The sequence below is a fragment of the Meriones unguiculatus genome, chromosome 10, assembly GCF_030254825.1.
Source record: "Meriones unguiculatus strain TT.TT164.6M chromosome 10, Bangor_MerUng_6.1, whole genome shotgun sequence".
Taxonomy (NCBI): domain Eukaryota; kingdom Metazoa; phylum Chordata; class Mammalia; order Rodentia; family Muridae; genus Meriones; species Meriones unguiculatus.
The window spans coordinates 74,830,858-74,845,390 of record NC_083358.1 but is presented as its reverse complement, the minus strand read 5'-3'; the positions used below and the strand labels follow the sequence as shown (position 1 = coordinate 74,845,390).

At 45.6% G+C, this 14,533-nt stretch overlaps 1 protein-coding gene and 1 long non-coding RNA gene across 2 annotated transcripts in view; one reads left to right on the top strand and one right to left on the bottom strand.

Moving 5' to 3' along the window:
* The window catches only part of Hadh (hydroxyacyl-CoA dehydrogenase), a 41,373-nt gene extending 38,006 nt beyond the window's left edge, over window positions 1-3,367 (bottom strand). Inside the window, exon 1 of the mRNA XM_060392690.1 lies at window positions 3,150-3,367. Coding sequence (XP_060248673.1) covers window positions 3,150-3,278 — 129 coding nt within the window. The 5' untranslated portion in view covers window positions 3,279-3,367. The remainder of the gene's footprint in view (window positions 1-3,149) is intronic.
* Window positions 3,322-14,155, top strand: LOC132656897 (uncharacterized). Its single transcript, XR_009594687.1, has 2 exons — window positions 3,322-4,925; window positions 13,778-14,155. It is a non-coding gene; the product is annotated as an uncharacterized LOC132656897 (long non-coding RNA).
* The last annotated feature ends 378 nt before the right edge of the window (window positions 14,156-14,533 follow it).

The following is a 14,533-nucleotide window of genomic DNA, read 5'->3' as shown; positions in this document are numbered from 1 at the left end:
TTCTTTTATCAACCCGAGAAACACAGAGCTTGCCGCGTCCTCCATCCTTCTTTACAAAGCAAAAAGCAATGTCTCCACCCAAAGCTCACTTACTGCTACAAGCCTCTTTGCTTAAAGATAAATCAGCGGTCGTCAGAACCAAGTCAGAAGTATATAACAAACACATAAAACAGGTCAATGCATTTAAATATTAACCTGCAGCCTAAGTGTTTTGTTTTGTTTTTTTAATTTAAAACAAACAAAGAAATGGCAAGCAATGTAGACACTCTTAGGAGGTACAGATGCACTAATGGCCAATGCTCTGGCCAGATGTAACTAAGCCTGGACCTCATGAGCCTAAAATTTGCCCAACTGTTTGATAAATGCATTGGGTGCATACAAAATCTATTTACACGTTTTTCCATCTTATTCAGCACAAACTGGAACACGTCAATTAGTTACAACTATGAACAGAATTAATTGCCACTTGACCTGAACCACTTCATATAGAGCTCAGAAGAAATGGCAGCTCAACGTGATGCAGGACGACAAACAAGCTGTGAATCTCTGTGCTTTCACGGCTTCCTCCAGGTGGAATGATGAACTAAGAGGCTTGTCCTTCTCAACAATCCCTGGGTAAACTGCACTGTCGGCTGGTAGCTGCGTCAGAGCTAAGCAAGATGGAACACGAAACTGGGATCAATGTTCTCCTCCACCTAAACCCAACACACCTGTTCTCTATGTCAAGGATCAGGGACAAAAGTAGACTCAAGGCTTAAAAGGACTATGTATGGGACAGCATGGCGGCGATGATGGCAATAATCACAAAGGCAGTTCTCACTTCTTCTTGGGGCTGTATGCTACCTGTGTGCTAATTAATTCACTTACTCCTTTTCTATATTCCTACAGAACCAGGAGTAGGCCTACCTACTCTAGAGAAACTGAGGTGCAGAGATGGAGCAACTTCCTGATGTTTTCACTAACATGCAGACTACCCCACCCCCTATGCTCAACACATTAATTAACAATTCATCACTGGTACCAGGGGCAAAAAAAAAATTTACTACCACGTACTAAAAACTGTCCATTATGGATTTTATTTTTCAAAAAGGAGATAGCACAGTGGTTGGAGAGATGGCTCTGTACTTAAGAGTACTGGCTGCTCTTCCAGAGGACCTGGGTTCAGTTCCTAGCACCCAAACTGTCTGTAACTGTAACTCCAGTTCTAATTTAAAAGGGAAGGAGGGAGCTGGCACTACCTAGAACTGTTTGCTTCAGGGCCAGGTGTAAGAAATGAACCAGCTAAGCCAGGCATGGTGGCACAAGCTTGTAATCCCAGCACTCATGGAGGCAGGGGCAGGCCCATCTCTGTGAGTTTGAGGCCAGCCTGGTCCACAAAGTGAGTCTAGTACAGCCAAGGCTACACTGAAAAACCCTGACTTGAAAAACCAAAATAAGAAAAAAAAAAAAAAAAGGATCAGCTAAACCACTATAAACACAGAGAAGACATTATGCAGGAAAGCAGTTTGCCCTTCAGGCTCAGAGTTGTCACCTAATGTAACCCAGGGAAATAGCTATTCCTTATGAGTGCCTACTACTTAGACTTTGGGTCTTCCCCCAACACACACACACAAAGTTCTGCTGGGAGGTGAATAGGTTTTCTCTCCACACACACCCCACCGCCCCAAATTTCCATATGAACTCCCTGGTCCAACTATTCAAGTAGCTTAAATCCTTAAATCTATGATCCCTATCCTTGTCAATCACTTCCTTCCTCCCTTCTCAGGTCAGAGTTCCAGCACCTTACCCACTTCTTTTAAGTCCTTGGGGAGGGAGTTCTCAGGCACTTCAACACACTTTTTTTTTTTTTTTTTTTTTTGGTCAATGACAGACACAGCATCCACAGAACACTGCAACCTGCTTTTGTACAAAAGCAGGTGTGATGCTTTCTGGTTAGTTTCTAATCTACAACAGTTTCTGGATCCTTACCTACACTGCTACTGGAGACATAAAACCCTATTATCTTGTTACTAAGATGGTGCTTAAACATTTCTCAAGGGCTACATTGTTGTATTAGGCCTGGACAGCCAATCTCGTTCTCAAAGCCTTGAGAAGTTTTGGCAGGTGCAGAGAGATACAGATGGAGAGTAGCTATATTTTCTCCACTTTAGTAATGTATTTTTCTTTTCTTTTTAAAACAGATTTTAGAAGAAAATGCAATCGAGATAACTGGCTAACTAACTTGTCCTGCATGCAAGTATGCATTTGCTTGGGAAAAGACAATGACCTGAGGATAGCCTCCCTAACTAAAATTAGGTAAGCGTGCTGCCCTCCACTGCCACAAAATTCAAGCAGCCACAAAACTCAAGTTGCAAAGGCCTGAAAGGGTAAGAATATAACAGCAAGAAAATAAAGACAAAAACAAACAAAAAAACAGTTCTCCAATGTGTGTAGGAAGGTAACTATAAACAGAAAGATACTATATGCATTATAGCATGCAAAATGCAGAGCTGATCCTGAGCTGTGCCTCAGCTGGCACCAAGCAAAGTCCCACAGAAGCTGATTACAGATTATAAAGACCTCTCACAGTCCTTTAAATTTATCTCTGCCTTCCACCCTCCTGAGGTTCAGACCTGAGCACTCACCCAGATATCTGACCCAGGGCACTAGGTCAAAGGTCAAAATTGCCTGGCCAAGCCCTGGACGGAGTCCCAGCAACTCCATAAACTCCCATTAGGTGACTTTCCAAACCGTTACAAAAGTGAAGGCCAAGCAAAGAAGGAGACCTGAGGAAGAGGCAGGACACTTGGAAAGAAAACTGTCCAGATAACAACCGGAGAACCCGGGGGGGGGGGGGGGAAGGGGGAGAGATAAGGAAAACGAAAAGAAATCGCAGCCCAGGTCTTGGCAAGCAGACTCCTGTCAGCTCCCGGCGGTGAGCAAACGCACTCTGCAACTCTGCACGCAGAACTGTGCACAGTCCAGCTCGGGCGTGCAGGAGTGCAGGCGTGCATCGGTGCTGTGCACGGAGCCTTCCCCGACTCGGGGAAGCTGGTTCAGAAGCATGCTCGGGCCAAGGGCTCCAGATGTGGAACAGCGGAGCACGCTGCGCCCTTTGGGACCGCTTCGACACACTTCCAGCACCCCCGGGGCGCGCGCGGCCCGCTCACCTGCGCGATGCCCGCGCCCATCAGCCCGCCGCCGATGACTGTCACATGCTTGATCAGGATCTTCTTGGCGGCGGCCGACGCGGAGGAGGAAGACATGGAGCGCACGAATTGCCTGGTCACGAACGCCATGGCGCAGTGGAGCAGCCGAGAACTAGCGGACCGGAGAGCGCGAGAGGTTGCAGAGTTTCGTGAGCGGGTCCGGTGACGTTGGAGGCGGGGCCTCGAGTACGCCCCGCCTACCATCTTGACAAGCCGCAGGTCCACCCGGGAGGGCGGCCCTAGGACTCAGGCAAGCATGGATTCTGGCAGAGCAGAGGCTGAGCCAGAGGCCACACGTTGTTGCGGTTGCAACGTGAGAAGTTGTGATCCTGATCGTTGTTTAGTGTGAGAACGGTAACCCCAGATAGAAAGCACAGGAAAGGAACGCCTGGCCATCCGGCAGCCTTCTCCTGCCAATCACTGCTATCAAAGCACTCCCAAGAAGTGTTCACTGAGGGGAGAAGACCTTCTCTGAGCAGCACTCTTGACAGAGTGGGGATGGGGTGCACCCTAGATATAAAGGGATCTGAAAGGGAAAAAAAATGGGCTGCCTGCCTGCCTTCTCCTCCTGCAGGAGAACACCTCTATTCTGCTACAGATGCTGCAGGCGTTCTTCCCTGCCATGAACCCAGGTCTTCCAACATGACTCCAGGACTCCAGCACCAGATAGGGACTGCTAAAACAGCCAGCCTCACGGAGCGAGCAGTTACTAGAGTCTCGGCCTCTCCAGCGGCAGACACCATTGATGGACTCTCAAGCCCCGGTTGTGTAAGCTAATCTAAGAAGTCCCATCACATAACATCTATTACTCTGCCAGTTGTTTACCTCTCGTGCAGTGGTTCTCAACCTGTGGGTTGAGACCCTTTAGGCAACCATCTGTCTCCAAAAATATTTACATCTCAGTTCACAACAGTGGCAAAATCACAGTTATGAAGTAGCAACAAAAATAATTTTATGGTTGTGGGTCACCACAACATGAGGAACTGTATTAAAGGGTCGAAGCCCTAGGAAGGTTGAGAACCGCTGGTCTAGAGGGAGTCCTCTGCTCTTTTCTAAGACACTAGCCCCACCCAGCCATCTCCCAGAAACCATCTCCCAACGCTCCTACATTAGGCTTCAGTGCGTGAATTTGAGAGGACGCAAACAGAACTGTAGTTTTCCCCAGTGACTGTCAAATCCAAGGCCATCTCTCACAAAGGAAAGTGCTGTGTAACGAGGACTGGGAGTACCAGGCCAATCTGGCCTTCGTGTCAGGATCCTGTCTCAAAGGGACACCCCAGCCCAAATAAAACAAAGAAGAGAACTGCTTCGGGCAAATTCTGGCAACCATGGAGCACGTGAGCTGCAACTGCCTACTCTCCCTTTGCTTTGATTTTCATGCCAAGAGAAATAGTCTGAGATAAAAGAAAAAAAAAAAAAACTTTCAGCAATTTCACACGACCGTCATCCAATGTTGTCTTGAGAAATGGAAAGATCACCTCGGCCATCCTTCTCCGTGCCAGCCATATGACAGTTCCAATAGAGTCCTTCTTTTGCTAGAACTCTCAGCCTTTCCTTGGGAGTGGCCGTGAGTGTTTGAGAGGCTGGTAGGAATTTCTGTGGACCCTGACTTGCACCTTCATTCGAATAGTGGTGGGACTGTCCTTCCTCTCTCTCTGAAGGAAGAGTGAGGCACCAGCACTGGCAGACAGGACCCTGGCTGCCTTGCTGGAGGAAGGGCCTGACTCAGAGAAACAGGTAAGTAATGATGGCTTCTATGTTAGTCCCATAGATGATGGATAATTGTAACACTTAGAACACAGATAGTCAAATAGCATGATTTGGGGTCAGGGAGATGGCTTTGGGTTGAGTGTTTGGTATGCAGGCGTGAGGACCTGCATTCAGATACCTACTGTGTACCTCTGATCCTCCCCAGGGGAGACAGCTGGAGGAGAACCCAGGGGCTTGATGGACAGCCAGGCTAGCCAATTAGTGAGCTCCAGCTACGGTGAGAGACAGGATCACCCTATAAGGCAGAAAGAGATAGAGTGACGGGGGACTATTTTGCATCAACCTGAGGCTTCCACACGTGCCTGCTCACACGCGGTGTGAACAGATACACACATATGCCCCCATACACACAAAAGCAGCACTATTTGACTCTAAGAACAACAAAAGCAGGTAATAGTAGGCCCTGAGCTCTGCCAGGGTTGTAATGGCCAGCCAAAGAGCTAACCAGACAGCCTTTCCTCGGCACATACAGGGGGAGGATTTGGTAACAACCAAAAGCATTGGTCAGGGAGCAAATTCACTGAACGAGTTGCAATTTGCCTTTTGCTTATGGAAAGTACATGGCCTCTTGATCCTGGGGAATGAATGAATGAATGAATGAATGAATGAATTCTTGTTTTATTGAATAAGTTCCAGGGAAAAAAAGTATCAGAAAATAAGTATCAGGAAAAAAAAATGTTGTGCAAAGCCTACAGTGTTGAAGCAAAGGTTTGCTTACTGAAGAATACATGGCGATTGACCTTTCCTGAAGTTTCATGGAAATAAATTAATGATTTGCTCTGAGGACAGTGTCCTTTGCTTTACAGAAGCTTTTCAGTGTCACGAGGTCCCATTTATTGATTGTTGCTCTTAGAGCCTGTGCTGTTGGTGTTCTGTTCAGGAAGTTGTCTCCTGTGCCAATGAGTTCAAGGGTATTCCCCACTTTTTCTTCTAAGTGGTTTAGTGTGTGTCTGGTTTTATGTTGAGGTCTTTGATTCACTTGGACTTTAGTTTTGTGCAGGGTGATAAGTATGGATCTATTTGCATTTTTCTACATGTAGACATCCAGTTAGACCAGCACCATTTGTTGAAGATGCTGTCTTTTTTCCATTGAATGGATTTGGCATCTTTGTCAAAAATCAGGTGTCCGTAAGTGTGTGGATTTATGTCAGGGTCTTCTATTCGATTCCATTGATCCACCAGTCTGTTTCTATGCCAGTACCATGCAGTTTTTAGTATTGTTGCTCTGTAGTACAGCTTGAGATCAGGGATGGAGATACGAAAAAGGAGAAAAGAGGGAAGAAGTCAGGAGCCTGACACAGAGGACCTCTGAAAAGCTCTGCCCTGCAGACTATCAATGTAGATGCTGAGACTTATGACCAACCTTTGGGCAGAGTGCAGGGAATCTTAGGAAAGAAGTGGGAAACAGTAAGATCTGGAGAGGACAGGAACTCCACAAGGAGAGCAACAGAACCAAAAAATCTGAGCACAGTGGTCTTTCCTGAGACTGATACTCCAACCAAGGACTATGCATGGAGATAACCTAAGACCCCTGCACAGATGTAGCCCATGACAGTTCATGTATCCAAGTGGGTTCCATTGTAATAGGAACAGGGACTGTCTCTGACATGAATTGATTGGCCTGCTCTTTAATTACCTCCCCCTGAGGGGGAAGCAGCATTACGAGGAAGAATGAATTACGAAGAAGAAGACAATGCAGCCACTCCTGATGAGACCTAATTGACTAGGATCAGAAGGAAAGAAAAGAAGACCTCCTCTATCAGTGGACTTGGGGAGGGGCATGCATGCAGAGGGTGGAGGAAGGGAGGGATTAGGATAGGAGGAGGGAGAGAACCATAGGGGGGATACAAAGTGAATAAAGTGTAATTAATAAAGAAAAAAATTAATGATTTGCATAGTTAAGGCATGTAATCGGTCTGAGAAGGTCATAGTCCTTCATACATCCCAGTGAAAACATCCTCCCAATGGCAGATAGGCCAATATTTTGAACATCTCTGGATATTTTTACAAATAATTTTATCCATTTGAGCTTTTAGAGAAAAGAGTCATGCCTGACTTCATGTGTGTCTCCGATTTTCTTTTGATTTCAACTGTTGTCCTCCATTTTCTAGTCACTTGGGAAACCTTTCTTTCTATCCCAAAGCTCAGCGGCATTTCCAGCTCACAAGTCGCAATCAAAGTCTAGACAGCCTAAAACATAGATCTCTTGTTTGGGAACAAAGTGGTTTAATTTAAAAACCAAACAAACAAAAAACACTTAAAGTGAATATTTGCATAAAATGCCGAATCAGCAAAATAAAACGGCATGCAGTAGGGTTGATACAGTTTGAATTAAGAGTTTCAGGCCCTTGCATATCTCCCCTGTATACTCATGGCTGTGGAATTCGTGTGTCGGGATTTTCCCACTTTATAGCAAGTGGGACATCTGAATTGTTGAGAATGGACAGCTCTCATCCAGCTATCTCTAGCATATTTGCTTGACTGATAAGAATCAACAAGAAGGCCAGTGAGGATGGTGCAAGGTAAATTCCATACTATGAAGGGAAAATAACTTGTGGACTATGTCTTTACAAATGAAACTCTGGAATTGTTTTCTTACGATTTCCATGTACAAAATTTTGTGCTTTAGAAGCATAAAACTTTAGAAGTGAATAATTTACTCAGCTTTCTGAATAATAGCAACAATGATAGTCATCTTTCTGAGCAATTTTTATTTCCTTTTATTTTTCAACATTTATTTGTGTGTGCTTACATTTCATGGCTCACACATGAAGGTCATGTGACAACTGACAGAAGTTGGTCCTCTCCTCTCATTTGGGCTCCCTGGATCGAACACAGATTTGGTAACAATAATCTTTACCCTCTTAGACATCATGCTAGCCCTTGAGCAATTTCTACACACTTGCTTATGTTAAATGGTTGCACATGGAAGCAGCCAACTTACACTCAGCCATTTAGTATGTTTGCTGTTGTTCTAGGTGCTTTGGGCCAGTTCATTTATGAAATCCTCACGATAATTCCACGTGGTAACATTGTTTTATGCACAGGCAGCTGAAGCTCAGATAAAGAAACTTAACTAGGATTGAACAGAAAGGGGCAGAATTCAAACCCCGATCGCCTGTTTTCAGGGCTCAAGCTCTGGACTACTGTGCTGATTGTCTGCTTGCAATTCTCAGGGCTTTCATGCTATCCTTTAAAGGCAAAAAAAACCCAAGGCTTTGAGCAGTAAAGCCACGTACAAACTCACTTTACACAAACCAGGCTCAGAGCTGAACCTATTCTGAGTCAAGGCCCCATGATTTCATAACCCCATTCTCCTTAGAGAATGCCCTCGCTTCTCAGTGGAAAACAGGCAGACAACAACGAACATTACACATGTGGAGAGCATCACATATGTGTTGAGTGTTACACATGTGGAGAGCATCATATTTTGTGGAGAGTGTTGTACATGTGGAGAGCATCATACATGCAGAGAGAGCATTGTTAATCTGAGAACACCAGAATAGCCCCACACATGTGAAGAGTGTCACGCATGTGGAGAGTGTTACATACATGGAACTTTTGCTCTCACTTGAATACTCTACACATCAGGTAGATTGGTTGGTTTGGACAGTTTTATGAGGAACCCTAGGGTTGCAGGCTTCCTGTGTTGATCCTGTGCTTCAGTCTGAAGATGTTGGGAATCACATGCTTCCTACTGTCCTGATTTCAGCGCATTCACTCACAGCCTCTGTTTATAACTATCTAGGGGTCACCTCTTCTTAGAAACCACTCAGGCTGCAAATGAAACTCACTGGAACGTCAGCCTAGAGTTGCCCACCTCCCCAAATACTGCCTAGCCCTTCTTGAATTTGCAGCCTCATGATGACTCTCCCTCCAACCAAGAGGGTCTCTCCCTGTCACCTACACATCCACGCCCAACTATAGTTAGTCAGCAAATGCCACTGACTATGCTTGGGAAATGGCGCCTTCTCACCTCTTACCCCACCTCTAATCCTAATTGCTGGCCCCATGCCGAGAGCACGCGTCCTGGAGCGTGCAAAGGTGGTGGGGTAGCGCTTTGTAGCATACAAACAGTGCGACTGTCAGTGCTGCCATCGTTCCTACTGACAGCATGGTTAGGAAAATAGCTTCGTCAGTTTTGCCCTTATTTGAGGAAGAGAACTGGCAAGAAAACCATCCAAAGAGGGCCTGGAGGGCTTGTATGTAGTCTCCCTGCCACCATTGTCCCCTGGAGGGTGTGCGGCCTGGAGAAAGCAGTTGGTTTGGCTTAAAAGCTTGAGACGCTTTCCGCTGGACAGCTGAGTGTCCGGTCTGCTGGATTGCAACCTCATGGGGAACATTAAGAAAGACTGTTGATGACATCATGGCTGACGTAAGCCCTGTCTAGTAAGGTGAAGCATAACTGTGTGGCTGGCTGGACTGTGTACCAGAACCTTCATTCCAGGACCCCGCCCTCCGTGTTGACTCTCCTCTTGTAGAGTGGACACTCGTCAGAGCCCACTCAGTGGCATCTCCATTTAGAAAACTAAAATTCTGTCATATTTTTCTGTTGCCATGTCAAAACACCACAACCAAGGCAATTTGTGGAGCGGCGATGACCTTCAACTTCGGATCCCCCTGGCTCCGTCTCCATGAGTGATGGGATTATAGGCCTGTTGCCCCTGTCCCCAGTATTCCGTTTTGCTTTCTGTGGCTGCGATACATGAAATAACCAAAAGGTAACTCAGGAAGGAAAGGGTTTATTTCATCTCACAGCTTAGCATCCACATGAAGGGAATCCCGAGAGCAAGAACCTGGCGTCGGAAGCAGAAGCCTTGGTGCTTCTACCGGTGCTGCTGCCTGCTAGCTTTGCTCCCCGTGGCTTACTCAGTGTGCACAGTGCACAGTGAGCTGGGCCCTTCGTCTTAGTTACTTTTCTATTACTGTGAAGATAGAGGCCATGATAGAGGCAACTTATAAAAGAAAGCATTTATTGGGGCTTATAGTTACAGAGGCCGAGTCCATGGCCATCATGGTGGGGAGTGTGGCAGCAGGCTGGCAGGTATGGCGCTAGAGCAGCAGCAGAGAACTTACGCGTCTGACCCACAAATGAGAGCAAGAATGAGAGAGAAAGAGGGAGAAGAGAGTCGGTTTGGTGGGTTCTTTCAAAACCTCAAAGCCCATCCCTCAGTGACACGCCTCCTCCAGCAAGGCCACAGCCTTCCTAATCGTCCCTAGACAGTTCCACCAACTGAGGGTCAACATTCAAACACATGAGCCTATGGGAGCTGTTCTCATTCAAACCACCACATGCCCCCACATCAATATTTAATCAAGAAAATGTCCCCAGAGATCTTTGTATAAGCCAGTCTGATAGAGTTAATTCTCCAGCCGAGGTTCCCTCTTTCCAGATGACTCTAACTTGTAGCAAAGTGACCAACAAAGTAACTAACTAACTAACTAACTAACTAACCAACTAATCAGCATATCAAGTTCTAGGTAGTGCTGGGGCTCAAACCACACTAAGGAAGAACTGGACCAACCGATCTACTTGAGCTCCAAGTACATCACTACTTTCATCCTTATTTTGCATATGAGACTACTGAGCTCAGAGCGGAGAATAACTTGGCTGAAACAGAATACACCTCTAGAGAGGGCCAGGTCTAAAGTGACACTTGACTATCCGAATGCAAGGTTGCTGCTTTTCACCAGGTTTAAACCAGCCCCACACAATGGCTCCACGGACCTGCGGCCTTTGGGATCGGAAGGTTTTCAATTTAGAGTTAAAATGACCTTCCAGACAGAGGTAGAGAGCGGCCTATAATCACGCTGTGTATCGTGTCCGCAGTGTGGGTTTGTTGGGGAAACGAAGAAAAACTGGTGGAAAGGGGCTCCAGCGGGGTTGCCCACCTTCTGCAGTCAGGCGCTTGGTTGCTCAGTTACTTACTGACTTGTAAATAGCGGCAAATGTACAGGCAAGTTCCAGGAATTAAGAATGGAGGGCGCACGCGCACACAGGCAGACATACACCTCTGATTCACACGCACCAGTATTAAGGGTTTCTTGTGTTGTTTTGCTTGTCTCATTGTGATTCAGGTCAGCCTTGAACTCGGAATGCTTCCGTTTCAGCCTCCCAAGGGCTGGGATCACAGCTATGTGACATCTAGTTGTCACCCTTCACCTATGATCTGTATGTAGTCACAGACTTTCTGGACTATTTGAGGATGAGTAATGCACAATGACACTTTTTTTTTTTTTTTTTAATAGATCCGTCTTACAAATACCGTAGTTTTGCTATGGAACCACATTACAGTCCTCAACGTTTACAAACTAAAATTTGATGCATTCCTTTCTAATCTATTACATGCTCTCCCACTTACTTACTTACTTACTTACTTCCTTTACGGATTCTTTTTTTGTGTTTAGTGAACTGGGGGTCAGGTGTTGCCTTCAGTTCCTCTCTCACAGCGTGCCAGCTAGCTTCCCTTGTTGGAAGTGGTCCCGGGGGAGACAAAAGGCAGAAGCCACAGTGTTTTTGTGACCTGGCTTCAAAAGTTCAACACTGTCATTTCCACAGCAGCCTGGTTGTTTGCAATGCTTCATATTGATCGGCGTGGGAGGGAGCTGCTTAAACCGCCATTGGGCCATCCCTCCTGGGCTCTGCCTACCGCACTATCCCAAGGTCGCAGAGAGCTGTTCACAAGACTGACGGCTTACTTTGCAGTGGCAGTGTCCCTTTGTCACACACATCATGGGTTTATGAATTGCTCTTTTTCTCCGAGCCATCACCATGATTTTTTTGTGTGTGGATATTTTGATTTTTGACTTTGCCTTGGGTAAAAATCAGCCACATAAACTGTGGGCTGGCCCAGGTCCTTTTTCTATGCAAAACCCTGCTGTGGCTGCCCCTCCCTAAGGTACCAGGCAGCTTGATCGGCTCTCTTTCCAACACTGCCCCCTTGCTACAAGATTCCTTCAGTGCAGGCCCCTGTGGGCTGACTCCCAGCTGCTCTTTACTTGGGAGGCCTCCGTCTGGGTCTCTCTTCCTAAAAGTCCCCTGGACTCACCCTTCTCTTACTCTGTTTTTGTTTTTTTTTTTTGTTTTGTTTTTTTGTTTGTTTATTTTCCCACAAAGTCACCTTCCGAGATGGCTTTCTTTACCTCTTCCTGGCATTTTTCATTCTCCTTTCCAGATTTCTTTTCCTTTAGCCTATCCTTAGCACACTGTACATATTTTATCCATCTTATTCACGGTGCCTGGCTTGAAGGGGGAGGGTCTCCTCTGTAAGTCATAGACTTTTGATGTCTTTTCTGTGGCTCCAATGCCTAGATCAAGCCTCTCTCTGTGGATGGATGAGATCAAGTCTCTGTCTATGGTGACAATTTCATTGCACTAACATTGAGCGTCTAGCTCAGTAATTGTCAACTGCCACGGACCGGCCCAGTCGGGCTCCCAGCGTCCTCGGGAGAACAAGGCTTCGGACAGGAAGACATGGTTTCAGCGATGAATTGACAGACAGAGACACCTTGATGGTTTTGACTCTGCTGTGACTTTACTGAAATTAAGCTAGTATTTTTATAGTGATTTTACAAAAGGCACCTTAAAGTTGGCATACTTCCCAGAACATTTAGACTTTTACCAAGAATACAAAGTTTACATTTTAACTCAAAATGCAGTCAAACATAAAGCAGTGCCCACAAGAAATCTTGGCCTAAAAACTTTTTGATCAGAGCAAACAAAGAAAAAGAAACCTTAAATGCAGTTTCATTATTGCTAACCAGTGAAGAGGAAAGTCAGGAGCTAAGTCAGATACCTGCCAAAATCTTTCTCTGTATCAAAATCTAACTACACTTTTGTTAACCCACCTCCCATATGTCCTGCTAAAGATTTATAATCTTCCTTAGAAACAAGGCACTGAAGGGAGGGGAAACTCCCGCCAGCTGCACCTCTCATGCTATTTTTTCTTAAGAAGGAGCCTATTATTATTTCACTATTCTTAATGCCTATTAATACTAAATCTAATTCATTACTTTTCTTAAACTTATTTCTTTTACATATTATTTTTTATTAAAGCCTTTAATAATCTACTAATAATAAATTTCTTTATAAAATTAGTTGTGCTGTTTCAGGAGTCACAGAGAAAGATCAAAAAACTCATTAATCCAGCCCCAGAACCACAACTGAAAAAATCGTAGAAATCTCAGAATTCGTCTCTTTTCCAAGTGGGATGAGTCTGCCAGGGACCTTCCAGGGAGCGAATTTCCAAAGAAAGCGTGTCTCCCGCCCTGTAGCACATGCTACTATGGCGACACTGGCGTGGGTGTTGGCAGTCAACCTTCCTAATGCTGTGACCCTTTAACACAGTTCCTCATGTTGTGGTGACCCCCAACCATAAAATTACTTGTGTTACTACTTCATAATGTGATTTTGCTACTGTTAAGGCTGTGTTTTACAATGGTCCTAAGTGACCCCTGTGACGGGATTGTTCAACCCCCAAAGGTGTCACAACTCACAGATTGAAAACTGTGGGAGTAGAGCACTATGGAGGAGGAGATCTGACACCCTGCTTTGGCCTCACATAGCCACACACAGGTGCCGGAACCACCCCCGAGACGCCACTCTTTACAATCTCAGAGGGTGTGGCTACAGGCCGTTTTGATTTACTGCCTGATGTGAATATTTCTCGAGCTACATTATTTAGTGGCTTATGATTATTTTCATTGTTATTTCTCCTGAGGCTGTTCAGCCAATAACATTATTCCTGGTACGTGGCTTTAAAATGAAGCAGAAATTAAGAAGAGCTAAGAGGATTTTTTTTTTTTTTTTTTTTTTTCAGAGGAAATCATCTGTGGTGACTTTCTAATGCTGGGAACCTTGGAAAGAGGAGCCCAAGTTAAAGCTCACCCTCAGACAGGAGGTCCCTGTTCTATTCGTTGTAAGGAGACAGATTGCTACTCAAGATCTGGTTGCTAGCAGGTCAGTAAGATGGCTCAGTGGGTAAAGGTGCTTGCTGCTAAGTCCAAAAGAATCTGCTCAGTTGGGCCTTGGGAAGAGGGATGCTGTTTTGGTGTGTCGTGACGGCAGGGTGGCTTCTGGGGCTCTGGTTGTGACATTTTTGGTTTAATAATTGGCAATATGAGTTTGACAGGTTTTGTGACATTTAAGCCAGGTATAGGTTGTATGTAAATAAATACAAATATTTTCTTTGAGAAAAGCTTGTCTCTTGTCTCATGAACCTCTTATGAGTACTCTGGGGCCGAGGGGACAGTGTCAGGACAGTGGACCCCTGGCTCCAAGACACATGCCTGGCTCCTTGAAAATCCGAAGTTCTGTTTCCCCGGACTCTGCTCTTCGGAAGGGGGCAAACCACGCCTCACAGATTTCAAAACACTGGAAAATGGGTGTGAGAATTACGATGAGCACGTATAAGTTCATTGCTGGCATTGACATGACTGGTATAAAACACCTGTCCCAGAAAAATGCCATCTGCGGAGGAATCTGGGCGTGACACCCCGGACTGCGTGAGGGGAAGCTCGAGGATCATCCTGCCTTGCTGCATGAGCCTTTCCCCTTAGTGAACAATGAGTGAGTC